General features: G+C 58.0%; 2 protein-coding genes across 4 annotated transcripts in view; one reads left to right on the forward strand and one right to left on the reverse strand.

Moving 5' to 3' along the window:
- Nucleotides 1-13026, reverse strand: part of FANCA (FA complementation group A) — a 34044-nt gene extending 21018 nt beyond the window's left edge. Inside the window, exons 1-15 of one of the 2 annotated variants that reach the window (XM_063168217.1) lie at nt 12981-13026; nt 12481-12587; nt 11431-11503; nt 11136-11278; nt 10733-10828; nt 9075-9148; nt 8002-8132; nt 7321-7403; nt 6852-6885; nt 4570-4636; nt 3793-3905; nt 3113-3189; nt 2290-2431; nt 1665-1798; nt 261-371 (exon numbers count right to left, since the gene is read on the reverse strand). In XM_063168217.1, the coding sequence (XP_063024287.1) occupies nt 261-371; nt 1665-1798; nt 2290-2431; nt 3113-3189; nt 3793-3905; nt 4570-4636; nt 6852-6885; nt 7321-7403; nt 8002-8132; nt 9075-9148; nt 10733-10828; nt 11136-11278; nt 11431-11503; nt 12481-12587; nt 12981-13020 (1425 nt within the window). In that variant the 5' untranslated portion in view covers nt 13021-13026. Of the gene's footprint in view, nt 1-260; nt 372-1664; nt 1799-2289; nt 2432-3112; nt 3190-3792; nt 3906-4569; nt 4637-6851; nt 6886-7320; nt 7404-8001; nt 8133-9074; nt 9149-10732; nt 10829-11135; nt 11279-11430; nt 11504-12480; nt 12591-12980 lie in introns of both variants that reach the window. The other variant, XM_063168216.1, reaches the window with a different exon arrangement.
- A 5230-nt stretch (nt 13027-18256) lies between these two features.
- Nucleotides 18257-25317, forward strand: SPIRE2 (spire type actin nucleation factor 2). 2 transcript variants are annotated; one of them, XM_063168219.1, is made up of 15 exons: nt 18257-18482; nt 21257-21294; nt 21460-21819; nt 22075-22155; nt 22298-22462; nt 22543-22629; nt 22739-22847; nt 22923-23092; nt 23172-23322; nt 23481-23614; nt 23833-23967; nt 24048-24115; nt 24240-24267; nt 24476-24591; nt 24682-25317. In XM_063168219.1, exons 1-15 carry the CDS (start codon nt 18269-18271, stop codon nt 24896-24898), a joined length of 2073 nt encoding a protein of 690 aa, XP_063024289.1. In that variant the 5' UTR covers nt 18257-18268; the 3' UTR covers nt 24899-25317. The 2 variants fall into 2 exon arrangements, with proteins under 2 accessions (XP_063024289.1, XP_063024290.1); XM_063168220.1 differs by lacking the exon at nt 18257-18482 and adding an exon at nt 19344-19470.
- The last annotated feature ends 7 nt before the right edge of the window (nt 25318-25324 follow it).

The raw sequence follows: 25324 nt of genomic DNA on the forward strand, positions 1-25324 counted from the left end.
GGCAACTGACATAATCTTTCACAACAACAAACACACAAAATCAGCGAAGCGCTCAAACTTAATCCCATGAAAGGAATTCTCCCCGTCAATAAAATCATCTTGTCCCTCCTTACTGCAGGAAGAAAAGGGTTTGAATAATGAACAGAAGTAATGCAATTGCTATGACAACATTTCTAATGAGCTGAACCCACTGGCAGGCACAAGGGCAGTGACTCTGGGGCAGCTCTGGACCTAAACCATCTCCGTCAGCACCTGCTCACCTTCAGGTACGGGGCAGCTTCAAAGGGCACCAGCTCTGACAGGAACTCCAAGAGGAAGACCAGAGATTTCTTACTGCTCCCGTGGTAGCCACCAGCATTCCCAAAGGAGGCCTGGATCAGGGGAACATGGCAAGAGAACCTTTCAGTGTGGAGAGAAAGAAACCTCATCCAAGCAGTGCCATAACCCAGCACTCCAATCCCAAAGATCCCATTTCTGCCAGGAGAACCCTTCTGGAGAGAAATCTCCAGAGAAAGTTCACAGGATCATGGAATGGTTTGGGTGGAAGGGACCTTAAAGACCATTTAGATCCAATCCCCTGCCACACCCTCCACCATCCCAGGGTGCTCCAAGCTCCACTGTCCAGCCTGGCCTTGGGCACTGCCAGGGATCCAGGGACAGCCACAGCTGCTCTGGGCACCTTTGCCAGGGCCTGCCCACCCTCACAGCCAGGAATTCCTTCCCAATATCCCATCTAGCCCTGATCTGTGGCAGTGGGAGCCATTCCCTGTGTCCTGTCCCTCCATCCCTTGTCCCAGTCCCTCTGCAGCTCTCCTGGAGCCCCTTTAGGGGCTCTGAGCTCTCCCTGGATCATGGTGATTTACAGAAGTCTCTGAGGAAGTTTGCTGCCATGAGAACACTCACACAAGGCACCTTTGAGATGCACCAGAAGATTGATATTCATAAGGGAAGCACAAATCTGCAGGCTTCTACACGGGTTTATCTGGGCATTCTGAGGAAAACAACCAGTCTGGGACTACAGGAACACAACCAGTTTACCTCCTGATACCTCCTGGACACTCTATCAGCCAAAGCTGAGCTTACATTTGCAAGCTCACACAAAGGAATTTCCAGGTAGAATTTGCGTGGGGATTTGCATCCCTAAAACACCCACCTGGTTAAGTTAAAAGCAACAAGCAATTATCTGTAAGGTCAAACACAGCAATTACAGCTGCATGCAAACCTCCAGGAAACAGCAATGCTTCCTCTGCCATAACCCCCAGCTTGTGCAATGACAACAGTGCTGCTTATCAAGACACTGCCATCCATCCAAGGGATGATAATAACAGCAATTACACGTCTGCATTCCTAGCAAATAACTACAACAGGCCAGGTGGACCTAAAAGATGAAAGGAGGGACTCTGAAGCATAAAGAAAAAAAAAACTGGGGAAAACCAAATAAATTTCTTCTTTGCAGACACAAAGGCAGTAATAAATATTCAATCATTCCTAATATCAATACAATCCCTTGTATTTTTTGTTTTTATTTTTCTTCCCCTTTCTCATTCCTGGCTATCCTGTCTGGGACAAGGCTCTCTCCACGCAGCAGAGCATTCCTCATGCACAGGTTGCCTGACACAATTAAAACAAAGCTCCCAGTCAGGCCAGGCCTCCCTGAGTCTCACCTTGAACCACTCAGAGTAAGGCATGAAGACAGCAGGGCCCTCCAGAGCAGCCTGGCGGGCGATCAGGAAGGCAGTGATCATATTTTCCATGTCATAATTCCCAAAGGCCTTGAGCAGGAGATGGCTCAGGAGATCTAGGAACATCAAACAATAACCTCACACTTTGCTCCTGACAACAGTGCTGGGTATTCTGCAGCAAACGAAGACAAATATCTGAGATAAAACACGAGGCAGGACATGTACTGCAGCCTGGAGAACCTCTGGGGTCTGATTTTATGTTTTTATGCCCTTTCAAGTGTCAAACACACTTGGATTCCCTGCAGGGAGTCCAGCACTGGGATAATTAGTAAGGAATTCTCACAAACAAGCTCTGCTAGCAAAGGTGGAACTAAGGTTCAGTAACCACCATGCCAATTAATGATGAAGGTAATTACCAAACCACCACCCTGGGCTGTACTCAGAGCTGGAGAAGTGGCAGGCACGAGGACTGGCATTGCCATCCCCACAGACATGGGGGGTCTGATGGAAAAGCAGATGTGCTGTGCTGCTGCTCTTTGCCATGCAGGAACCCAGTGTGCTGCCCCCCAGCAGCAGGGGCACACCCAGGCTGGCAGTGCCCACCTACCCTTGAAGAGCTGCCCAGCCTCAGCCTGGCACACCACCAGCGTGGACACACAGGACAGCACGTGCTGCCAGTTCACCTCGTGGGTCTCCAGCACCTGCTGCAGCTGGCACACGGATTCCTTCACACTGAATGCCACCAGCAGCTGCAGGGAGGGAAATTCCTGTTAACTGGGACATACAGCCACAAGAAAGAGGGAAATACACACAGGATTGACAGGCTTTCCTCTGACTTTATCAAGCTGTCCTGCAGCTTTTGGATCAGCTTCCCAGGCCCAAATATCAGCCTGGACTGGAACCAGCACCAGCTACAATAAACAGTAAAATTCCCATTCTCTCAGAGCTCGTGTCTTACTCTGTACCAGTGAAAATTCACATCTCTCCATTCACTGTTCCAGTGAAAATTCACATCTCCACATTCACTGTAGCAGTGAAAATTCACATCTCCACATTCACTGTAGCAGTGAAAATTCACATCTCCACATTCACTGCAGCAGTGAAAATTCACATCTCCACATTCACTGTTCCAGTGAAAATTCACATCTCCACATTCACTGTTCCAGTGACAATTCACATCTCCACATTCACTGCAGCACTGAAAATTCACATCTCCAATCAGCACCTTTGTTCTCATTAATTGCTTTGCACTAGCAAATCTCACTGTTGCTCTTTTTCTTCATGCTTCCTCCCCCCAGAGCTTCTGGTGATTGGTTTGGATGCTGCAACTGGACAATGCTGCACTAATTTCCAATAGCCTGATGTCAGGTTTTCCAGTGGAAACAAACCCAGCATAACACAGTTCTCTGGGTGACACCAGGCAGAGGTACCTTGCGATACAGAGCCGTGAGCAGGGGAGAGGTCCTGGTAAAGCTCCACTCCTTCTGCATCTGGATGGCATCAGACACTGCACCCACAGAAAGAAAACCCCAGCAGCAGGTTTTAACACACCCAAAACACAGAGGTTTCCCTTTACACACCGCCCAGTGGAATTCTGTCCCCCATCAGTCTGTGGCACAAGGACTGGGCAATTCCTCCGTGGCTCTGTCACCCCAGAGCTGTTTTGTGATCCCACCTGCGTGGGCTGACATGGCACATGCACCCAGAACCAGCAGGGAATCAGCTTTTCCCTCATTAACCTCTCTCATCTGGGAGCCAGCAATGACACAGCTCTCCCACACAACAGACGAGCAGCTCCAGATCACAGCTCCTGGGGACTGCACAGCAGATTTCACAGCTCAAACAGGTTTCTCCCCAAAAACATCAAGCTCCACAATCACTGACCCAGGATTAGAACCTTCCTGCCCAAAATCTCCTCCTGAATTATGACCCTCAGGTGACTTTTTTTTTTGCCTGATTTGGCACCCTGCTTACACAGACCCCAGGAAGGAGCTGAGAAGCCTGGAGGCTGCTCGGGGTCTGGATCCTCCACTCAGTGTGGGGCAGAGCTCTGGACACACCTGGGGACCCCTGGACACACCTGGAGAGCCCTGCCCCTGGCCATTCCCACCTTTCAGCACGGGGTTGTAGGTGAGAACCTCAGTCAGGGTGTGTCTGAAAAACTGCCTCAAGGAATCCGGGTGAGCCACACTTCCATAGAGGGGCACGTGGAACACATTCAGCCTGCAAGGACAAGGAGATACCAGAAACACTGTCAGCCAGGTGATCAGCCAGGCACTGATTCATTATGATCAGCCAGGTACTGATAATATGTGATCCACCAGCTGCTGATGAAATAGGAACAGCCAGCTGCTGCTGAGGGGGAATTACTGATTTTTATCCTACATCCGTATTCTCAAATTGCCATAAACACATCCTTTTTGGTATGTATTTAAAAAAACCAAAACAATGAATGGTTACTCAGCACTCTGTAGCCATCAGATTAAATGTGAGTCTGAGGGGTATCCCTGCATGGGGCTGAAGGTGACATGTACAGTTAAATAAAACAAGTTTGGAAGCAGGAATTGGAGATGATTTCACCTTCCAGGTGTTCCTGCTCAGAAGCAGTGAGGAAACCTGATGGGGAATTTCTGGCATGACAAGAGGGAGGTCCAGGGTTGGCTCCAGCACTGCCAGAATCCACTTTTGTTCCTGCACTTATCTTTTTTACAAGCACTTTTGTCTGCACATATTTTATTAGAGGAGAATACCAAGCACAAATAGCACTGGGAGATGTGGGGGTGTGTGTAAATAAGTAAAAAACACCCCACAGCATTGCTCCTATTTCAGTAAGAAGTGCAACAGTGGATAAAAAACTCCTCCTGACAAGGTTTGGAACGTTTCTTACCAGAACCTCACAGCTTGCACCATGGAAACATCTTCCTGCTTCTCTTTACCGACAGCATCAAGCACCCCTGGACCCCAAAACACACAAAAACCCAATGAGAAAAGAACTGTGACAAAAAGAAGTGTGTAAATCCCACATGGGAATTAACAGGGTCAGCAATTTGTGCCCCTTTGCAAAGGTGACCCCATAAGGAAATGTGCAGAAGCCACTCAGCAGTGCTAAATTCTTCTCAGATTTTCTCCAAAGTGACACAGGGACCCAGAAACTATTACCACTGCCCTTGAACCAATTTAAAACCTTTCCAAAGAACATGCTAATAACGAAGCCATCTAAAAACGCATGTAAATCAGGGTTTCATTCCCAAACCCAGCCCCAGTGAGTGCGAGCACCGCGCAGCCTGTCTGGGATTTGCACAAGCTGCATTAAGCACCCTGCCAAGCCCGGTCCAGACAAAGGGCAGCCTGGGGGAGGGCCACGCGTTGTAAATGTGCCATTTGCATGGCAGGAATTCCTTTAAAAGCTCCATCTGCCCCAAAAGGAACGGGGCGGAGATCAGACAGGTTGGCAGCTTGGTTGTCTTGGCGATGCTCAGCCCACACCTCTGCCAGCCCACAGCCTGGGAAAGCCTTTGCTTTGCAGGCTGCTGCAGCAGCACTTCTGCTTTGTGCCGCCCCGCCTTGAAAACCCTCCTCTTTCACTGCTACAGGAGCTCGGTTTGTGTATTCAAATAATTTTGTCAAGAAAAAAAAACCCTGAAAAGGAAATTTCCTGAGCAGGGGCAGCGAAGCAGACGCCCCTCACATGCCACCAGGGCTTTAGGATGTAACACTCTCCTCTCCTGCTGAGGAATACTCTAAGGTTAAGTAGGGGAGAATAAAGCAAAGGAGATAAACTCAGCTTATCTTCAGGCACAGCAGCTCAGCCCTGCCAGATCACTGCAGTGAGCACATTGCTCCCTTGCTACTGCCAGCCTGTCCTTCTCCTCCTGGGAAGGTCTTCACTAATAGGGAATTCTTTTACATTAAAAGTCCTAATGTTCTCCAGAGATTAATGAAGTGGGACCCCTCAGAGGTGACCCCAAAGTATGGACTAATAAAATATCTTACATAAACCTGCTGGAATGCATTTTGCAGGCAGGCAGGCTGCACAAACGGGAAGGGCAAATGAAGAGCAGGATGCAGACTCCTGTCTGCCTGCCAACAGCCTGCTCCTCCTCCTCCTCCTCCAAAATCACTACTCCTCTGCTCACAAGGGCTGGTTTTCAACTCTTAAAGGGCCACCTGAGATGGGATTCATGCATATTAAATAATGAAGCACTTCTCTTGCAGCTTTTTAGAAGAACTCACAAGGTCTGTGAGCACCTCAGTGCACAGACAGCGCTCCCTGTGACACCTGGGGCAGGGGATGGGGCTGGCAGTGCCCACGGGGGTGGAGGGAGGTGCCCTGGCCTGGATGGGGTCCCCTTACAGCAGAGACAGCAGCAGCACGAGCAGGAAAGGAGGCAGCAGGGAAAGCAGGAATCGCTGTCACTAAGGAGACAGCAGCGACAGCAGCTGCACGGGCAGGTGACACCAGCCAGGGGTGTGTAAGGAACAGGACAGCAGCAGCTACAGCATCTCCCCGTGAGGATCAGCTGTGACACAGGACAAAAATAACCCCATGTGAGCGAGTTCAGCCTCCCTGCACCAGGATTTGCCGGTAAATCAGGAGCTGCTGCCAGGCTGAGCCCTCAGCAGAGGCACCAGGGCAGCTCAGGCCAGGGCAGGCACGTTGCAGTTGATGAACACTGGTGTTTAAAGAATCCACACCTACACCAGATGTCTTGGCTCAGCACAAAAATAGAGGTTTCAGAAAACATTGGTCTGCAAATCCAAACGGTGAGTCAGCAAAAGGCAACTCAAAGTCTAATTTACTAGGTAGAAAAAAAAAAAATAAATCCAAGCAGCAAAGCTGATCCTGGCCTAACCTCTGTGCTCCACCTGCTTCCAAAAACCTGTTAAAAATCAGGAAATCAGGTCAGGTATCTATATCATGTTACAGCTGGGAGCAGAAAAACAAAGTAGCATAAAATGCAAGAAATTACCTGCAGTGTCTGGAGACACTTCAGGAGAACGACAGGGAAAGCAGAGGCAAATAAAATCAGTGACATAAATATTATGCACAACAGCACAGACAAAGCAGCCAGGCAAAGGATTTCTCCTCAGGGATTCAGCAGTGAGCAAGGCATGGAAGTCCTGGAGGCAGCAGTGGCTGCACAAAGCTGGGACCACAGCAATACTCACACGCCAGCATCCTCTGTAAGACAGCACGGCAGATCTGTTCAAAATGGACAAATTAATGGATTTAGAGTTTCAAAGGGCTGCAGTTCAATGCAGAAAAAGTAAATTGACTCAAAGAGTTTTGCCCCTCTTAAAGCTTCACTTTGACCTTAGGCTGTGCAATAGAACAGATAAAATAGACGGAAGGGCAGCCCTTTCCAAACTTACAACATTCCATGTCTCATATTCAAATGGAACACCAAGCAATCCAGGTGAAAGGAAGTTAAAAAACCCCTTGATGTGCCACCTTGGAGCAATTCTCCATACATAAAAATCTCAATTCTGGTTTCACCATTTCCCCCACTCCTGCACCTGTACCAGCACCCTCCCCTTGCAGCTCCAAGCCCTGAATTGTTTGTACTCAGCAAGAGCCAGACATCAATGGCATTGCTTTATTAAAGCAGCATTTGCAGCCAGGTTCATTTGTCCTTACGTAGGCAACCTTCTGGAATTCCACCTTCCTTCCCAGCTCTGAGGGCTGCTCAAAGCCATGCTGAACAAACACGATGGCAAAGTCTGCAAACCAAGACAAAAACTGGTGTTCCAGCATTCCCTCTGCACACAGGTCACCTCCTCCTTCCCCTCCCACCTGTCCCAACAGTCCCCACTAACAGCAATCATTTACTGTCCTGGAGTAAAATCATTCCCAGGAGAAAGAATCCAGAACTTCAAGGATTTCAAAGCCTAAAGAATTTGCAGTTGTGCTCCGCAACCTCTGCAGAACTGTACTTGACCAGCTGCACTGGTCCACACTCAGACACTGCAGGGATTTTTTCCTAACTAAACTAAGAAAATAAATAACAGAAATGGACAGGGGGGGAATGGAACTCTGAAATATTTCTGGCCCAAAATCTCTCTTGGGCTTTGCTGAGTGTCACAGTGCCAGTGCATCACCCCTGAACCACACCCCTCACAATTACACTTCCTTGAGTTACCTTAACTCCAAGGGATGGAAAAATTCAAACCAACCATTTTTTAAAGGGAGAAAATTTGTTAAATTTGCTAAACATAAAAAAAAATACATTCCCCAGAGAAATGAGGTAAGGAAACACAAAGTGAGGCCTGTGCTGTTCCATCTCTGAGGTTCTGCCCTGCTCCCAGCCCAGGGCCTTGCCTGAGAGAATTCTCTGTGCCAGCTCTGTGTCCCCACAGGAGGTGTCCCCACAGGAGGTGTCCCCAGCCTGCTCACAGAGGCCACAGAGGCTGCTGCAGAGCCACTCCACTGCTGCTGGGCCTGCTGGGCTCCTGCAACACAAAAGCACCTTCAGTTCAACCCGTCCTGTTTTCTGTAAGGCTTGGCTGTCTCCACCTGTGCCCTCTGCCCTAAATGTGCCACTTCCTTTATTTAATTTGGACCAGCACATTTGCTTTACAGTTGCTTTTTTATATTATTTGCTTTATAAAAAGGCCCCATAACACACACATGCAAAGGAAAAATGTGGGTGAAATTGTGCATCCAAGTATTTCCCCATCCCTGACATGAAAGTTTCCATTGGGAAACCTCTGCTAGAAGAATTTCAGTTCCAATTTCTAAGACACTCAGATATAAATCCTTCAAAAAGGAAATCAAATTATTAATCTATGCCTTTGGTTCCCTTAAATTGCTTTCATTGTGAACAGACAAGTTAACCAATACCAGAAGCCTAGAAAATCACTGGGACACAATAAGGAGACAACCTGAACTCCACAAATGGGTGAGTTGTTAGCTCTGAATCGTGGAGTAATGGAATGGTTTGGCTTCAAAGGGACCTTAATGCTCATCTTGTTTCACCCCCTGCTTGGGCAGGGACACCTTTCACCAGAGCAGGTTGCTCCAAGCCCTGCCCAACTCGGTCTTGGACATTTGTTGGGGGGCAAAAACCAAAAAACCAAAATTCTAAGACTAACAGTTCTCTGGAGGTTAACTCTGCCAGACCAAAAAAGTGTAAGATTTGGTGAAGATGGAGGCACCCACCTTCTGCAGAGCAAGACCTTCTCAATCCAGTTGGTGACCAGCAAGGAGCCCCTGCCCTGAACTGGGCTCATCACCCCAGAGTAACCCCCCAAGCCCAGAGCAGCTCCTAAATCCTGCTAATCTGATCCCTGGGCAGCACCTGACCATATCCTCCCTCCAGAATACTCATGACTAATCCCAGATTATGCCCCAATAGGCTTTGGGGGATCTGCAGCCCCCAGGGCCCTGCTCACCTGTCCAGCAGCTCTGCCAGGCCCACGATGTCACAGCTGTGCAGGTGCCACACGGCCTCCAGCACCAGGGGCTCCTGAGGACACAGCAGCAGCAGGTCACAGCCTGCTCTGGGCACTCAGCATTTGGTTATTGCACATGGTACAGGAGAAATAAAGCTCAATTCTGCTTATTCCAACCGCCCAGCATTAAAACTGACAACACAGCAAATGCCTGGTGATGAGAGATTGCATTATCTAGAAGTTTTGAGAGGTTTAGGGTTGTAGATGCATCATCATTTTAAATTTTCGTGGACAAGTAATGAATATATTCATCTTTCCCCTCTGGAATAATGCTGATCCTGCAGATTTAAAGGAGCAGGGATACCCCAGGAAACAGGTAACATGACTCAGGTTCAGGTTTTGCTAATGCAGATCCAGATCCAGATCCAGATCAGAGAATTGTCTTTTAGTCTATTAACTGTTTATTAGTCCCTGTGGAATAAGGTTGCCACTCTCAAGTCCATATCCCAACAGAGCTGGGATTGCAGGAGACCACAGGGAGAGACTCTGCAATCGTGCAGGTGGAAAGGCTGATGGACACAAAGGGAAAATGAACAAAAATCTGCACCAGGCATTGCCCCTGTGTGGATGCACTTGCTGCCCTGTAAATCCCTTCCAGCTCCTGCCCACGTCCAGGGGAGCCCCGAGCCCTGCAGGGAGCACCTGGCAGGGGAAAGGTGCAGCAGCAGCAGCTTCTGATCACTGCAGGCACAACCAACACCTGCACAAAACCTCCCCACCCTGAGAAGGAAGAGGCATTTGGGAGCCTTGGGCACAGGGAAAAGCCCCAGGAGCTCTGTGCCATGACCAGCAGCTGCCTCACACCCTTTGTCTTCACAACCTAATTCTCACTGTAACACCCTCAGCTACAGTTATCTCTGCCTTATCCCATGTCTGCCCCAGGACCAGGAGATGCTAATCAGCCTGTGAAACACACAGTTCTATTTTCAGCTCAGCAGAGGATATCTGAGACCAGGGCACAGCCCTTTATCTGGCCAGATCAGCCTTTCCTCCTTTCCCATGGGAGCAGGGAGGAATCAGAGCCCTCCCACTCATAAAAAGCCCTTGACTCCACTCACAGCACCTCTTGTCTCCACAAAATACACCAAATGAAATCAAGACATCCCATCTGTCAGGCAGCACAAGCTGTTATCTGCTATCTGGTTTCTTTCTCTGTGCCCTCACTTTGCCTTATCACCATTCCCAGGTAAACAAAGCAGAGAGCCAGGATGCCAAAGGCACTTGGAATATTGCTAGCAAAGCACACAAGGGCTCTGGGACTGTGTCACCCCACTGTCAGCTGGGGGTTTCTGCACAGGACCCCAGAAGCAGCACCTGATCACCACAGCGCTGTCAGTGACCTTTTGTGGCAGTTTCCAATAATTCAAATCATTCCAAACCTCAACTGAAAAAGCAAATCCCACTGCAGACACAAGGAAGTTCCCACTGAACTTGCTCCAAAATAAACAGAACAACCAAAAAGCCCCACCATGTGTAACTCAGCTCATGCCTTTGGAAGGTCAGGAAAACAAGTCGTTCCCAGGAATTCAGAGATGCCACATCCCATGGGTGAATCCTCATGGGGTGTAACACCACAGTGCTCCTCCATGAGCTCTCACCTTCATTTTCCACATGTCCTGGCAGAAGAGGGAGCGACAGAACATGTTGTTTGCCAGCAGATCCTTCACAGTCTGAAGCAGGCAGGTCAATCTCTTCTGGCATCGCCCCGGAAATGAAGCAGAAATAATTCCCTTTGTGAATAACACACTCTCAAAAAACCAGATTGTTGCTTTGCCCTGTTTGCTCCTCTTTAAAGGGTCAAATGATGGAGGGAGTACAGGGGAAAGGCCTAAACTTCTCTTCTTATTTATCTTGTACTTCTGCAAGCAAATCGAGCACCTCAGTGAATGAGTGTCCACTCCACTCGTGTTTGGGGCTGAATCAGAGCAGGTAAACTGGGCCTAAAGTGAAACCTAGCAGGGCTGTTCTGTTGCTAAATTAAAGATAAGGCTCTCCCCTTACTCTCTGGTCCGAGTTCAGCAGTGGGACTCTGGAGGGGCTGGCAGGATCCTGGCAGATCTGCTCCATTTTGGCAATGGCATTTTTGGCTGCCAAGGTCGCTGTGGGCACACCCAGCTTTGAGGCCTGCTCCTGCAGAACAGAGACTGAACAGCAAGGCACAAGGCTGTCATCACCAGGCAAGCAAGAAACAGGACCAAAACAGTGAAAAGAAAGCAAAACTGGGGTTGCACATAAAGGCAAAAATTGAATATTGAGGAAGGGTTCTTCCCCCACATCTGGCCTGGTGGGTGCTCACCTATAAATGACTCTGGTGACACTCCCTGGTGCTCTGCCCCATCCTGCACACCTGGCTTGGCTGAATCTCCCACCTGCAAACCAAATAAAACACTTAGATGTCTGTCACACACATCTACAAACCCATCCCTGCACTGCCGGAGCAACTGAAGTGAAATTAACACGGAGCTCCCACACGGAAAAGCACAGATTTCACCTTGCAAGAGATGTGTGTTTAGTTATTGTCAGTTTATTCATAAAAAAGGAGATCCAGGACAAAGTTCCTCATCTCCAGGGACCAAACAGCTCAGCAGCAGCACCAGGAGCAGAATTTCTATAATCCTCATCTTTCTGTGAAGCCGTGTGGCCATAAATATTTGATGAAACGTGTCCAAATGTTGGATCATTTTCTAGTCAAATCCTCTTTTTCTTTTTATAAAGGGCAATATTCTCTAGAGAAAGACAGATCCTGAACTGTGGGAGATATTTGCATTATCTGTTGTAAGTGTAAAATCAGTGCGTGAGGAGAGGGAGAACACAGCTGAATCACAACAGTGGCTCAAGATAAGGCTGTCATGAGGACAGCCATGTCATCCAGATGTGATCCTGGGCCACGACACCCCTGAGCTGTCCTGTTCCTACCTCCAGGAGCAGCTCAGCCAGGTTCTGGTGCTGATCACCCCCAGGTTCTGGTACTGATCCACCATTCCTACCTCCAGGAGCAGCTCAGCCAGGTTCTGGTGCTGATCCACGATTCCTACCTCCAGGAGCAGCTCAGCCAGGTTCTGGTGCTGGTCCACCATTCCCACCTCCAGGAGCAGCTCAGCCAGGTTCTGGTGCTGATCACCCCCAGGTTCTGGTGCTGATCCACCATTCCTACCTCCAGGAGCAGCTCAGCCAGGTTCTGGTGCTGATCCACCATTCCTACCTCCAGGAGCAGCTCAGCCAGGTTCTGGTGCTGATCCACCATTCCTACCTCCAGGAGCAGCTCAGCCAGGTTCTGGTGCTGATCCACCATTCCTACCTCCAGGAGCAGCTCAGCCAGGTTCTGGTGCTGATCCACCATTCCTACCTCCAGGAGCAGCTCAGCCAGGTTCTGGCGCTGGTCCAGCAGCTGCAGTGCCGCTCTCTGGAGCTCCGCTGTGCTCTCAAAGGGGCTTCTCCTCTTCCTGGCTCTCCCTGCTGAGGAGTTTGGGTTTATTGAACAGCGTGTGCCCAGAGCACCCCAAAACCACCTCCTGCTCCTGCTGCTGGGGATGGGGGCACAGCGGGGTGTGAGGGAAACACACGGGCAGGGAGAGGGGATGTACGAGGGCAGAGGTTGTGTCTCAGGGCACGGGGGCCATGAGGGCAGGGACTGGTGGATGTACAAGGTGTTGTGTCCCCGGGCACGGCGGCTTTGAGGAAAGCAGAGCGGGGTGCATGGAGCGGGACACGTGGGCAGAGGGAGGGGTGTGTGCCGGTACAGAAGGGGTGTACGAAGGCAGAGGGGGGACATTCACGCCTCCCGCCGTCACCGCGGGGAGCGCCCGGCTCGGAGCTCGCCCCGGGCCCGCCCCGGCCCTCACGTACCGAGCAGGTCCCGCCAGCTCCTCCCGCCCGCGCCCGCCATCGCGGCCGCCGCTTCCCGCCACGCCAGCCCGCGCCGCCATTGGCTGCCGCCGGCCGGGCCCGCCGAGCCCATTGGCTGGAAGGGAGCAGAGGCCGTGCCGCGCCCACCCCGCTGCCTCTGCCCATTGGCTGGAAGGGAGCAGAGGCCGTGCCGCGCCCACCCCGCTGCCTCTGCCCATTGGCTGAAAGGGAGCAGAGGCCGTGCCGCGCCCACCCTGCCGCCTCTGCCCATTGGCTGAAAGGGAGCAGAGGCCGTGCCGCGCCCACCCTGCCGCCTCTGCCCATTGGCTGGAAGGGAGCAGAGGCCGTGCCCACCCTGCCGCCTCTGCCCATTGGCTGAAGGCGCGGCGTGGTCCCGCCCCCTGCCGCCCTCTCTGTGGTGGCTGAGGTGGGCGCGGCCATGTTGGGAAGGGCGGCGGCAGCGGCGGGAGCGGGGCACGGAGTGCGGGGGAAACACGGGGCACGGGCACGGTGAGGGGACCCGCTGCGCAGCGGCTGTGAGCTCGGAATGTGTGGGACACGGTGGGGAGCTCCGATCCTGCCGGTTCTGAGCCGTGAGGATGCTGCTGACCCTGATCCCAGCCAGGGAAGGAGACAGGAGCGGCTGGAATTCCCCAAGAGATGAATCACCGGCGTTGCTGGGAGAATAAATAATAGAATTGCGGAATGGTTTGGATTGAAGGGAATGGTTTGTGCTGGAAAGGACCTTAAACCCATCCAGTGCCACCCCTGCCATGGCAGGGACACCTCCCACTGTCCCAGGTGCTCCCAGCCCTGTCCAGCCTGGCCTTGGGCACTGCCAGGGATCCAGGGGCAGCCCCAGCTGCTCTGGGCACCTGTGCCAGGGCCTGCCCACCTTCACAGCCAGGAATTCCTCCCCAGTATCCATCCATCCCTGCCCTCTGGCAGTGGAAGCCATTCCCCTTGTCCTGGCACTCCATGCCTTGTCCAAAACCCCTCTCCTGGTTTTCCTCAGATCTCTTTAGGTCCTGGATGGCCACGAAGTGTCACAGGGAGCAGAGCAGAATTCCCAGAGGGATTTTCCCCTCTGATCTGATCCCTCCTGACGATGAGCCGCTGCTGTTGGCCACCATGGCTTGGAGCAGCAGGGGTGATTCCCGATGGAAAGATGAAGTCCCCGGGGTGTGTCCAGCACCAGGAAGCAGCTCCTGCTGGGCTGGCCAGGGATGGTTTATTGCAGTGCTGGGTGTGAGTCAGCAGCACATGATGCCAGGAGCAGGGAGAACTTCCCAGCAGTGCCAGCAGATCCAGCACGGACAGTGCCATGGGGTGCCACCGGGTCTGGGAACCCTGGCCAGGCCACATTCCCGAGCCACCCTAACCCCCAGTGCCATCTGCAAGCTTGTGGCAGCCCCAGGTTTTGGGATCCCTCATCACGACTGGTCCCAGCAGGCATCTGAGTGGGAGCTTGGCATTCCAGAGTGCTCCCAGAGTTCATTCCCAGCGTCCCCAAGGTCCTTGCAATGCCTTCAAGGTCTTCAGGGAGTTTCCAAGGGTGACCTTAAGGTCCTCATGGTGTCCCTTAGGTCCCCAGGGTGTACCTGAGGTCCCCAAAGGTGTTTAAAATGCCTCTAGAGTGGTCACAAATGTCCTCAGGGTCTCTCTCAGAGTGTCCTCCTCAACCTCTGGCCGCATCCAAGGACAGCACCCAGCAGGAACAAACTGCCCAGTACAATGCTCCCTCCTTCCATGTTCCCAGTTTATTGCAGCAGGAGGGAAAGCAGGAGAGGCACATCCACCCCACAGGTGCTCTGCACGCTCATCCCCGGCTCCTGTGCCTTGTGAGGAATTTTTTGTGCATATGAGAGCTGAGGAATGGATTACCCACGAGGGAACAGGAACGGATTACCCACGAGGCAACAGGAATGGATTACCCAGGACAAACAGGGGCACAGCCCTGCTGCAGACGGCAGGGGAAGGGCTCTGTCTGCTCTCCATCCCAGCTCCCCACCTTACCCCACTTCCACACTGCAGAGCCAGAAATTCCAACCCTCCCAGAGCGCTCTGACACCATTTCCCAAACACTTCATCTTTCCTTTCCCCCTATTTCTTTTGGCTTTTAATTCTATTTCCCTCATCCACACACACACGCTTGGCTTCTGTTTGCGTTTTCCATGCCGGTAGCTTTTAATTACACAGCGATTCAGTATTAATTACAGATTTACCCAAAGCAAAGGGCTCCGCGCTTTATCATGCAAATGCCCTCCCATGAATCCTGCAGGGCGGCTTTTCCTTCAAACGCCGCACGTCCTCCCGCTCCCGTCCCCGACGGTGCCGCCCCGGCTGTGGCCGGAGGCGCTGGAAAGCTGGCACGGCTCGGCACGGCTCGGCACGGCTTTGTTCTCGGCTCCAAAGGGCTGATTCCGGGTAAACCAGGCATCCAAACCTCTCACTGTGTCCAGTTCTGGCCCTCGGTTCGGGAAGGATGTGGAGATGCTTCAGCACATCCAGAGGGGACAACGAGAGAGGGGCTGGGAGCACAAACCCTGTGAGGAACCACTGAGGGAGCTGGGGGTGCTCAGCCTGGAGAAAAGGAGGCTCAGAGGAGAACTTATTGCTCTCTCAGGGGGGACCTTATTGCTCTCTACACCTTCTGAAGGGAGGCTGCAGACTGGTGGGGTCGGTCTGTGATAGAACCAGAGGACACAGTCTCCAGCTACATCAGGGGAGGGATAGGTTGGATATGAGGAAGAAATTTTTCACCAAAGGAATAACAAAGCGCTGGAGTGCTCTTCCCAGGGAGGTGGTGGAATCACCGTCTCTGGATGTGTTTAAAGAAAGACTGGACATGGCACTGGGTGCTACGGTCTAGTTGAGGTGTGAGGGCGTGGGTTGGGCTTGATGATCTTAGAGGTCTCTTCCAACCTCATCATTCTGTGATGCTGTGATTCTGTGATTCTGTGATTCCATCCAGAGCCAGATGTTGGTGCCAGGGGCTGCAGCTGGGCAGGATCCCACGTGGATCCAGCTGGAGATGCCACTGGCACTGTGCTCCAACTCCTGCAGCACATCCCACCTGCCCAAGGTGCATTTGAGCATTCCCAGAGAGGCACGGGCACCTTGGATCACCTAAATCCCTTCTCCCCTCTCTCAAACCCACGCAGGGCTGTGTTTCCCACTATCCCAGCTCCATTATCCCAGTTTCTGCCCCACAGATGGAGCTGGCACTGTCCATGTTCCCTGGGAAGGGCTGTTCTGCTCCATCCCAGGCTCTCTGACAGACATCTCCAGCCCTGGAGCAGCTCTTTGGCCGTGTGGGACAGGAGAGCAGCCGTGTGCCAGCTCTGTCCCTGTCCCAGCCCTGCCAGCACGGCTCTGGGATTGATCCCAGTTTATGCTCATCGGTTAATGGAGCTGAGCCAGGGCTTTATTCTCCTTCCATCATGGAAATGGGAGGCTCATCATGAGGAGAGTGTTCACTTGCTCCCTCTGACCTTTCCCATGCACTGGTTGTCCTTTCTGCTCTGTCAGGACCATCCTGCCCTGCCCGTGTGCCCAAAGCTGGTCCTGCTCTCCTGTCAGACATTCCCAGTGGCTGTGGGATGCCACCCCACACCATATTCCCGTGGGATATTGTCTCCCTAGAGACTCCGGCTCATCCTGGCACCCTCACCCAGCTCCTGCTGCTCCTGGCCATGCCCAAACCACGCTCTGGCATCTGGAGCTCTGCTCCTTCCCTCCAGGAAGTGTTCCTGTCCCAGCCTGACCCTTTCCCTGTGCCAGCTCCGCATCCCAGCCATGGCCCAGGGCTCCCCCAACACCCCACAAGGCAGGTTCCTCGTGGCAGGAGTGCCCGTGGGCACTGGCATCCTGTGCCAACCTGTGCCATCCTGTGCCATCCTGTGCCATTCTGTGCCATCCTGTGCCATCCTGTGCTCCTGCCCTGATTCCTGCTGGAGTGTCCCCAGGTGACCCTGGTGCCATCGTGTCCCTGTGTGTGCTGCCCCACACGTGGCACATGGGCTCCATGGGGCACGAGCCAGGCTGGGGCTGAGCCCCGCACCAGGGCCACCCTCCAGGGCCACCCTGCTCCTCTGGGGGCCTCGTGTCCCTCGGGTGTCACCCAGCACTGCTCTGTGCCCACGCTGGCACTGCCCCTGTCACGCACCCGCAATGCACGGCTGTGCCCTGTGCCCAGCTGTGTGCCCTGAACCCTGCCCTGTGCACCCGGCTGACCCGGTGCAACCCTGCCCTGCTCCCAGCCTGCAGCCTGGGCGGGCCGAGCTGTGCTGGGCCGTGCCATGCTGGGCCGTGCCACATCGTGCTGGGCCGTGCCACACCGTGTTGGGCTGTGCCACACCGTGCTGGGCTGTGGCACACCGTGCTGGGCCGTGCCACACCGTGCTGGGCTGTGCTACACCGTGCTGGGACGTGCCACACCGTGCTGGGCCATGCCACACCGTGCTGGGCTGTGGCACACCGTGCTGGGCCGTGCCACACCGTGCTGGGACGTGCCACACCGTGCTGGGCCGTGCCACACCATGCTGGGCCGTGCCACACCGTGCTGGGCCGTGCCACACCGTGCTGGGCTGTGCTACACCGTGCTGGGCCGTGCCACACCGTGCTGGGCCATGCCACACCGTGCTGGGCTGTGCTGGGCTGTGCCACACCGTGCTGGGCTGTGCTGTACCGTACCATGCCATGCCAAGCCATGCCATCGGTACCGAGCTGTTCTATACTATTCTGAGCTATACTGTGCCACGGCACTGCGCTCTGATGTGCCCTGCCGAGCCATGCCGAGCCGAGCTGTGCCATTCTGAGCCATACCACACCATACCACGCCACACTCTGCTGCTCCACCCCATTGTGTGCCAAGCTGTGCCAAACAATACCGAGCCGTGTCACACCGTACCGAGCCGTGCTGTAACGTTCCGCTCCACACCCTGCCACACCGTGCCGTGCTAGACCGTACCGAGCTCACCGCGCCGCGCCGTGCCGTACCGCACCGTTACTGTACGGACCATCCCGAACCGCCCGGTGCCCCCGGCGAGCCGCAGCCCCTCCGGGCGGGCGCCTGCGGCGGGCCCGGTGCCGGTGCCGGTGCCGGTGTGGGGGGCGTGGTCTCGCTCACCGCCCCGCCCCTCCCTCGGTGGCCCCGCCCCCGCCGCTCCCAGCGGCGCCGATGGGCTCGGTGTGGGCGTGGCCCGGTGGGCGTGGCCCCGCGTGGCCCCGCCCCGTCTCCCCCGCCCGGCGCGCCCCGCCCGCGCTCGGCGGTGCGGGATGGGGCGATGGCGCGGGCGGGCGCGGGGCCGCCGCGGGAGCTGTCCCTGGAGGAGGTGCTGAAGTGCTACGAGCAGCCGCTGAACGAGGAGCAGGCCTGGGCGCTCTGCTTCCAGGGCTGCCGCGCCGCCGCCGCCGCCCCCGTGGCCCCCGCGCCGCTCCGCACCGCCGACATCCGCCTCCGCGCCGACGGCTCCCTCCGCCTGCCCGCCCCGCCGCACGGTGAGGGCCGCCGCCGCCGGGGGGGGCGGGAGCGGGCGGCGCCCGCGCGGGGGGGGACGGGACGGCACCGCCTAGCGGGGCTTACCGGGGCTTACCGGGGTTTACCGGGGCTTACCGGGGCTTACGGGCAGCGGGACTTGCTGGGGCTTACCGGGGGCACCGGGGCTTACGGGCAGCGGGAGCGGGGCACCCGGGTTTGGCGGCACTGGGAATTATCGGCACGGCGGAGCGCCGGGGTTTACCGAGGTTTAGCGGGGCTTACCGGCACCGACACCCGGGACACCGGGACGTACTGGCACTGGGGCTTAGCGGAGCTTACCGACGCTGGCAGCGGGGCACCGGGGCTTACCGGCACCGAAAGCGAGGCACCGGGAGCAGGGCACCGGAGATTACCGGCACTGGGATCCGGCACCGGGGCTTTCCTGCTCCGGAGCTTAGCAGCACAAGGAACGGGGAACGAGGACTTACCGGCACGGGGGCACCAGGGTTTACCGGCACCAGGGCCAAGCAGCACCGGGATATCGGCACTTACCGGTCCCGGGGCTCGCTGCTGCAAGGAGCGAGGCGCTGGGATTTACCCGCACCGGGGCTTGCTGGCACCGGGAGCAGCCCACGGTGCTTACCGGCACCGGGATTTCTCGGCACCGGGACGCGGGGCACCGGGACTTACCAGCACAAAGAGCGGGGACCGGGGACTTACCGGCACCGGGATTTACCGGAACCGGCAGGGGGTGCTGCACCGGCGCCGGGGACGCGGAGGGCCAGGGGGTACCGGCAGCGGGGGGGCACCCGCAGAGGCCCCGGCGGGGAAGAGCCGGTACCGGCGCGGCGGATGGGCAGGAGTGGCACCGGAGAGGGGTCAGGCATCGAGGCACCGGCAGCAGGGAGCAGCGCAGGGGGGCACCGGAGAGGCTGTGAATCCAGGGAAAAGGGAAAAGGGCCGGTCCCGGCACCGGGGAGCAGGACGGTGGCACCGGCAGGGATGGGGGTGAGCCCCCGGTCCCGGCAAGGGGACTGACAGCAGCACTGCCGGTACCGGTGCAAGAGTACCCCGGGGGAGGGGGTGGGCACTGCTGTCAGACTGGGGTGGCACTGCCCCGGCACTGGCACCAACAAGGGCGCTGGCACTGGGTGACCCAGGGAGGCTGGAGCCAGGTGTGGGTGCTGGCGTGGCCCTGGCACCCACCGTGGGGCTGCAGGACACACGGCAAGGACAGATGGGCGGACACACGGACACCCCCACGGCACATCCACGGGCACCGCAGGGACCTTGTCCCCATTCCGGGCCCCGGGAGTGGCACGGGGACAGCCCCGTCCCCACCTTTGCCCTCCCGCAGGTGGCTGCGCTGCCAGGTGTGGCTGTGGCGGTTCCGGGTGGCACCGGGCCGGCTGCCAGCAGTGACACCGGGTGGCCACGGGAGCACCGGGAGCGCGGGCAGCGGTGCACCCCGCGGCAGGGCCAGCGGGGACGGCTCCCGGTGCCGTGGGGTGGCTGCGTGGCCTCGCCCACGCCGGGCAGGGACACTGCGGGGTCACCGTGTGCCCTCGGTGCCGGGGCTGGGCAGACACCGGGGAGCATCAGGTGGCTCCGTGCCCAGGACAGGGACACGCACAGGCAGGGCACGTGCCCGTGGCACGGCGTGGCCACACCGGCTGCGCTGGTCCTGCATGGGGGTTGCCCACGCCCTGCCCTGAGCCACCGCAGGGCTGGAGCCGGTGTCACCTGCCAGTGCCACCTGCCAGTGCCACCTGCCAGTGCCACTGTGCCACTTTGTGCTTCTGTGCCAACCTGAGCCACCTCCCCAGGGATGAAGCAGTGAAGCCTTCGCAGTGAAGCCTGAGGCTGGGAGGGCTCCGGGTGCCCCTGGGTGCCACTGCAGGCATGGCACCAGCCTGGCACATGGCTTTGCAGCTCTGCCAGGGCACGGGGCTGGATCGGGGCTGGGTGAGCCAGCAGCACCCCCTGGAACCGCTCCAGCCCCCCATCCTATGGGAATCCCCCCTCAGCTGTGTCCCAGGGACGGGCAGGAGCTGCTGGGACTCACTGGGTGGCATCCCAGGGGCTGGTACTGCAGTGGGAGCCGGGCACAGTCCAGGACATGGTTTTTCATGGGTTTGTTTGTGGTACCATGGCAGGGCACCACTCGTGCTGCCTTTCCTGTCCATTCCTGGCTTGCCCACGGCTGGCACACGGCTGGCACATCCTGGTGGCTGCCGCATTGATCAGCTCAATGCAGAGCTAAAGCTGAAGGAGGCAGAGCCGGGAGCCCTGGGGACACTGCAGAGGCCACTTGTGCTCCTTTCCCTGCGGCTGCCAGGAGGGCTCAAGCTGCCCACATCGTGTCCTGGGCTCCCTGTGTGTGCCATGCTCCAGCTGTGCCTGCCAGTCCCCACTCTGCCATGCCTGTACTGCTGCTGCCCACACTCCTGCTGCCCACACTGCCAGTGCCCACATCCCACAGGGGTGCACATGCACACAGAGCTCTCAGCTCCCTCCAGCCCTCGCCGTGAGGGGTGCGTGGGAGCCTGTGCCCCCTCAACGTGCCCTTTGGGAGGCTGTGCCAGCCTGTCAATAGCAGGGCTCAGTGTGCAGTGCCCACTGTCCCTTGGAGCCGTGCCCTGGGGCCAGGACGGCACAGGACGAGCCGGGGAAGGGAGGAGGAGCAGGGTGGTGTGAGCAGCTCGAGGCGGGATGGGTGGGTACCACATCCCGGGGTGGTGCGGGGTGGGATGCTCAGCACGGGGCCGTGCGGTGACTCTGCCCTCCTCCCCAGACGTGCCCGCGCTGCTGACGCCCTCTGCCGAAGCCCAGGTACGTGGGGGCCGGTGACCCGGCCCGTGTGCCATCCCGGCCCGGGGTGAGCTGGGCACGGCCAGGGCACGGCCGGCCCTCCTCACCCGGGGCTCGCGGCACCGAGGAGGGGCCGGGACAGCTGTGCCAGCGCGCCTGCCGTCCCCGCCGCTGCTGTCCCCGCAGATGGTGCAGTCGCTGGGCTTTGCCGTGTACCGGGCGCTGGACTGGGGGCTGGACGAGAACGAGGAGCGGGAGCTGAGCCCGCGCCTGGAGCAGCTCATCGACCTGATGACCAACAGCGACTCCGAGGACAGCGGCTGCGCCACGGCCGACGAGGGCTATGGGGGGCAGGAGGAGGAGGAGGAGGGCGCCGAGGGGCAGCCCCGCTCCGTGCGCACCTTCGGGCAGGCCATGCGCTGCTGCGCCGCCCGCCTGGCCGACCCCGCGGGCGCCCCGGCGCATTACCAGGCCGTGTGCCGAGCCCTCTTCGCCGAGACCGTGGAGCTCATGGCCTTCCTCGCCAAGATCCGCGACGCCAAGGAGGTGAGCCTGGTGCCCGCTGGCACCGCGGCCCTGCCCAGGAAACCGCCGGCGGTGACAAAGGGCCGGCGAGGCCGCAGTGCCCGCTCTGCCCGTCCAGCCGGGGCCGCCGCCGTTTGGCCGCGCAGCCTCTCCCAGCCCGCCGTGCTGGCTGCAATCAGGAGTCGGGGCGCACCTCAGTGCTGCACTCCATGGCACAGCCCTGGCTGGACCTTCAGCGCCGCCGGCGCAAGGTGACAGCGTCTTGTGCCTCAACAGCTGCTGCAGAAGCTGAAGGAGGATGAGGAAGAGGAGGAGCGGCCGGCGGCGGAGCTGGGCAACCTGCGCAACACAGACTGGGTAGGGCAGCGTGGCTGGGCACGGGGCCGTGCTGGGCACGAGGGGATGTTGGGCACAGGGGGGTGCTGACCCTATGTCGGTGTGTCCTGGGGGGTGCTGACCCCCTGTCCGTGCGTCCCGACCCTGCGTCCGTGTGTCCCAGGCCCGGCTGTGGGTGCAGCTGATGCGGGAGCTGCGGCACGGTGTGAAGCTGAAGAAGGTGCAGGAGAAGCAGTTCAACCCTCTGCCCACCGAGTACCAGCTCACGCCCTTCGAGATGCTCATGCAGGACATCCGTGCCCGCAACTACAAACTCCGCAAGGTCATGGTGAGTGTGGCCACCATGCCAGCCCCTCACCCTCCATCCTGCCCCTCTCCAGCCCGGCACTGAGCCCCTGCCCTCCCCAGGTGGACGGAGACATCCCCCCCCGCGTGAAGAAAGATGCCCACGAGCTCATCCTGGACTTCATCCGCTCCCGGCCCCCCCTGAAGCAGGTGAGTGCCAGCACCGGGCCACCTCCCTGGCATGACAGTGTTGGGGGGTCCCATGGGTGCCATCCCTGAGGCACAGCCACGCCTGAGGTCCCATCTGTGCACGGCACAGGCCTCAGAGCGGCGGCTGCGGCCGCTGCCCCAGAAGCAGAGGACGCTCCATGAGAAGATCCTGGAGGAGATCAGGCAGGAGCGGAAGCTGCGGCCCGTGGAGCAGAAAGGTACCGGCGTCCTCTGCCCGCTGTGCTGTGCCACCTGTGTGCCATGCCCACTGCGCTGAGCCCATCTCTCCGCAGGGTACAGCTCCCTGCCCTGCATCCCCCACGCCTGCGCCGGCCGCCTGAGCTCCAGCTCCTGCCTCGAGCTGTCCCTGTGCCCGGCCAGCGCCGTCCCCGCCCGCCCGCGGCCGCGCGTCCTGCTCAAGGCACCCACCCTGGCCGAGATGGAGGAGATGAACCTCTCTGAGGCAAGGGAGAGCTGCAGAGGTGGGCACACACGGGGGGTGCCGGGGTGCCCTCGGTGACACGGTGCCCGTGGTCCTGCAGGACGAGGACTCTCCAGCCACGGAGGTGCCGCTGAAGCGGGATCGCTCCTTCTCGGAGCAGGACCTGGCACAGCTGCAGAGCCAGCTGGGGGGGGACCAGGCTGTGCCCCGGGACCCAGAGCCGCTGCAGCCTGAGCCCCGGCCCCGCTCAGGTACTGCCGGGGGTCCCCGTGTCCCTGTCTCCAGGGGTCGGTGCCATGCCTGGCAGTGGTGGTGGCACCGGGCATCTCCAGGGGTCTGTGCCATGCCTGGCAGCGGTGGTGGCACCGGGCAACACGTCCTTGACACAGCCTCACTGTCCCTCCTGCAGGCTCTGTCCCTGCCAGCTGCCACTCGCTGCCAGATGGCCCAGCCAGGCCCCGAGCTGCCCTTGGAGCTGTGGAGGAGAGGCCAGAGGATGGATCCAGCGCTGCCCCTGCCAGCAGCTCCAAGCACCTCTGGCTGGTGGGTTCTGGGGACACCAGCAGGCAGCACTGGGGCTGGGGACACCAGGCAGGCATGACCGTGGGCACAGGGCAGCCTGGCACGAGGACACATGGTGGCTGGGGATCCTTGTGCCAGAGATATTCTGCCTGTGTCAGGGATGCTCTGCCCAGGGATCGGAGTGCTCTGGACGGTGCCCTGTGCCACAGTGCAGTGTGACACCCCACCCTGTCCCACAGGAGTTCAGCCACCCTGTGGAGAGCCTGGCCCTGACCGTGGAGGAGATGATCAACGTGCGCAGGGTGCTGGTCAAGGCTGAGATGGAGAAGTTCCTGCAGAGCAAGGAGCTGTACAGCAGCCTGCGGAGGGGGAAGGTGGGAATGGGGATGGGGGCTGGAGGGATTGGGGGTCATGCATCCCCACCCACCCCCAGCTCACCCTGCTCTGCCCACAGGTCTGCTGCTGCTGCAGGGCCAAGTTTCCTCTCTTCTCCTGGCCCACGTCATGTTTCTTCTGCAAGCGGTGAGCGCTGAACTGTGCCATGCTGTGCCAAACTGTGCCATGCTGTGCCGTGTCACAGGGCTGGGAGGGCATCAGCAGGGTCCCCACAATGGGCCCTCTCACCCACCTCTCTCTGTGTCCCCAGGTCTGTGTGTAGCTCCTGCAGTCTGAAGGTAAGGGACGGGCTCTGGGCAGTGCCACTGTGTCCCTGTCCTGCCCCTCACCCTGTCCCTGTCCTGCCCCATCTTCTGCCTGTTCCTGCCCCATCCCACTCCACTCCTGTCCCGCCTTGTCACTGTACCTATCTCTGAGCCATCCCCACCCCTCTGTGCCCTTATCCCTGTCGCTGTCCCGTCCCGCCCTGACTCCCGCGTCCCGCAGATGAAGATGCCTTCCAAGAAGCTGGCTCACATCCCCGTCTACGCGCTGGGCTTCGAGAGCCTGCCGGGCTCGCTGCTGCCCAAGGCGCCGCCGCTGCGCCGGAGGGAGCCCTTCCAGTGAGTCCCCGAGCCTTCCTCCCCATCCCTCCTCCTTCTCCTCCTCGTCCTGCTCCTCCTGCGGGGGCTGACGGGTGCCCTGTGCCGCAGCTCGCTCTCGGGGCCGTGCTGGCGCCGGGTGGAGGAGGAATTCCCGCACATCTACGCCCAGGGCTCGGTCCTGCGCGACGTCTGCTCGGACTGCGCCGGCTTCGTGACGGACGTGGTGAGCTCCAGCCGCCGCAGCGTGGCCGTGCTCCACGCCAGCGCCGCGAACCGGCGCCACGCCAAGGCGCGCTCCCTCTACAGCGACGCGTGGCTCCCGTGAAGGGAGCGAGGGCCGGGAGCCCCGGTGACGGCGGCCGCGGGGGTGCCGGTCACCCCGGCCGGCAGAGCCCCCCGATGTACATATATACATAGGATGGATACACACAGCTTCTATATTTATATACGTTATGGACCAAGGGGCCAAAGGAGCCGCTCCCGCTGTCCCTGCCATGCCCCCGTGTCCCCGCCGCCAGCCCCGAGGGGCGGATCCTGCCGTGGGACACCCGCAGCCCTCGGGAGGACGGATCCTGCTGCGGGGCGGCTCCTGGGGGACGGATCCTGCCGTGGGACACCCGCAGCCCCCGCGTTCCTTCCCCGCTTCTGTGCCAAGCCCTGGCTGTGCCGGGGTGCCCGGTGCCCTGGGCTGGCATGGCTGTTCTGTACGTCCCCTCCATAATAAACCCGCTGGGCTGCCCTGGGGCCGCGT

Source organism: Melospiza melodia, chromosome 13, assembly GCF_035770615.1.
Source record: "Melospiza melodia melodia isolate bMelMel2 chromosome 13, bMelMel2.pri, whole genome shotgun sequence".
Lineage (NCBI taxonomy): Eukaryota > Metazoa > Chordata > Aves > Passeriformes > Passerellidae > Melospiza > Melospiza melodia.

Bases quoted from the DNA above. Each gene is read 5' to 3' on its own strand.
- SPIRE2 (XM_063168219.1), top strand. From the start codon at position 18,269: ATGGCGCGGGCGGGCGCGGGGCCGCCGCGGGAGCTGTCCCTGGAGGAG. The intron at 22,463-22,542 runs GTGAGTGTGGCC...TGCCCTCCCCAG, and splicing joins ACAAACTCCGCAAGGTCATG to GTGGACGGAGACATCCCCCC. The intron at 23,093-23,171 runs GCAAGGGAGAGC...GTGGTCCTGCAG, and splicing joins AGGAGATGAACCTCTCTGAG to GACGAGGACTCTCCAGCCAC.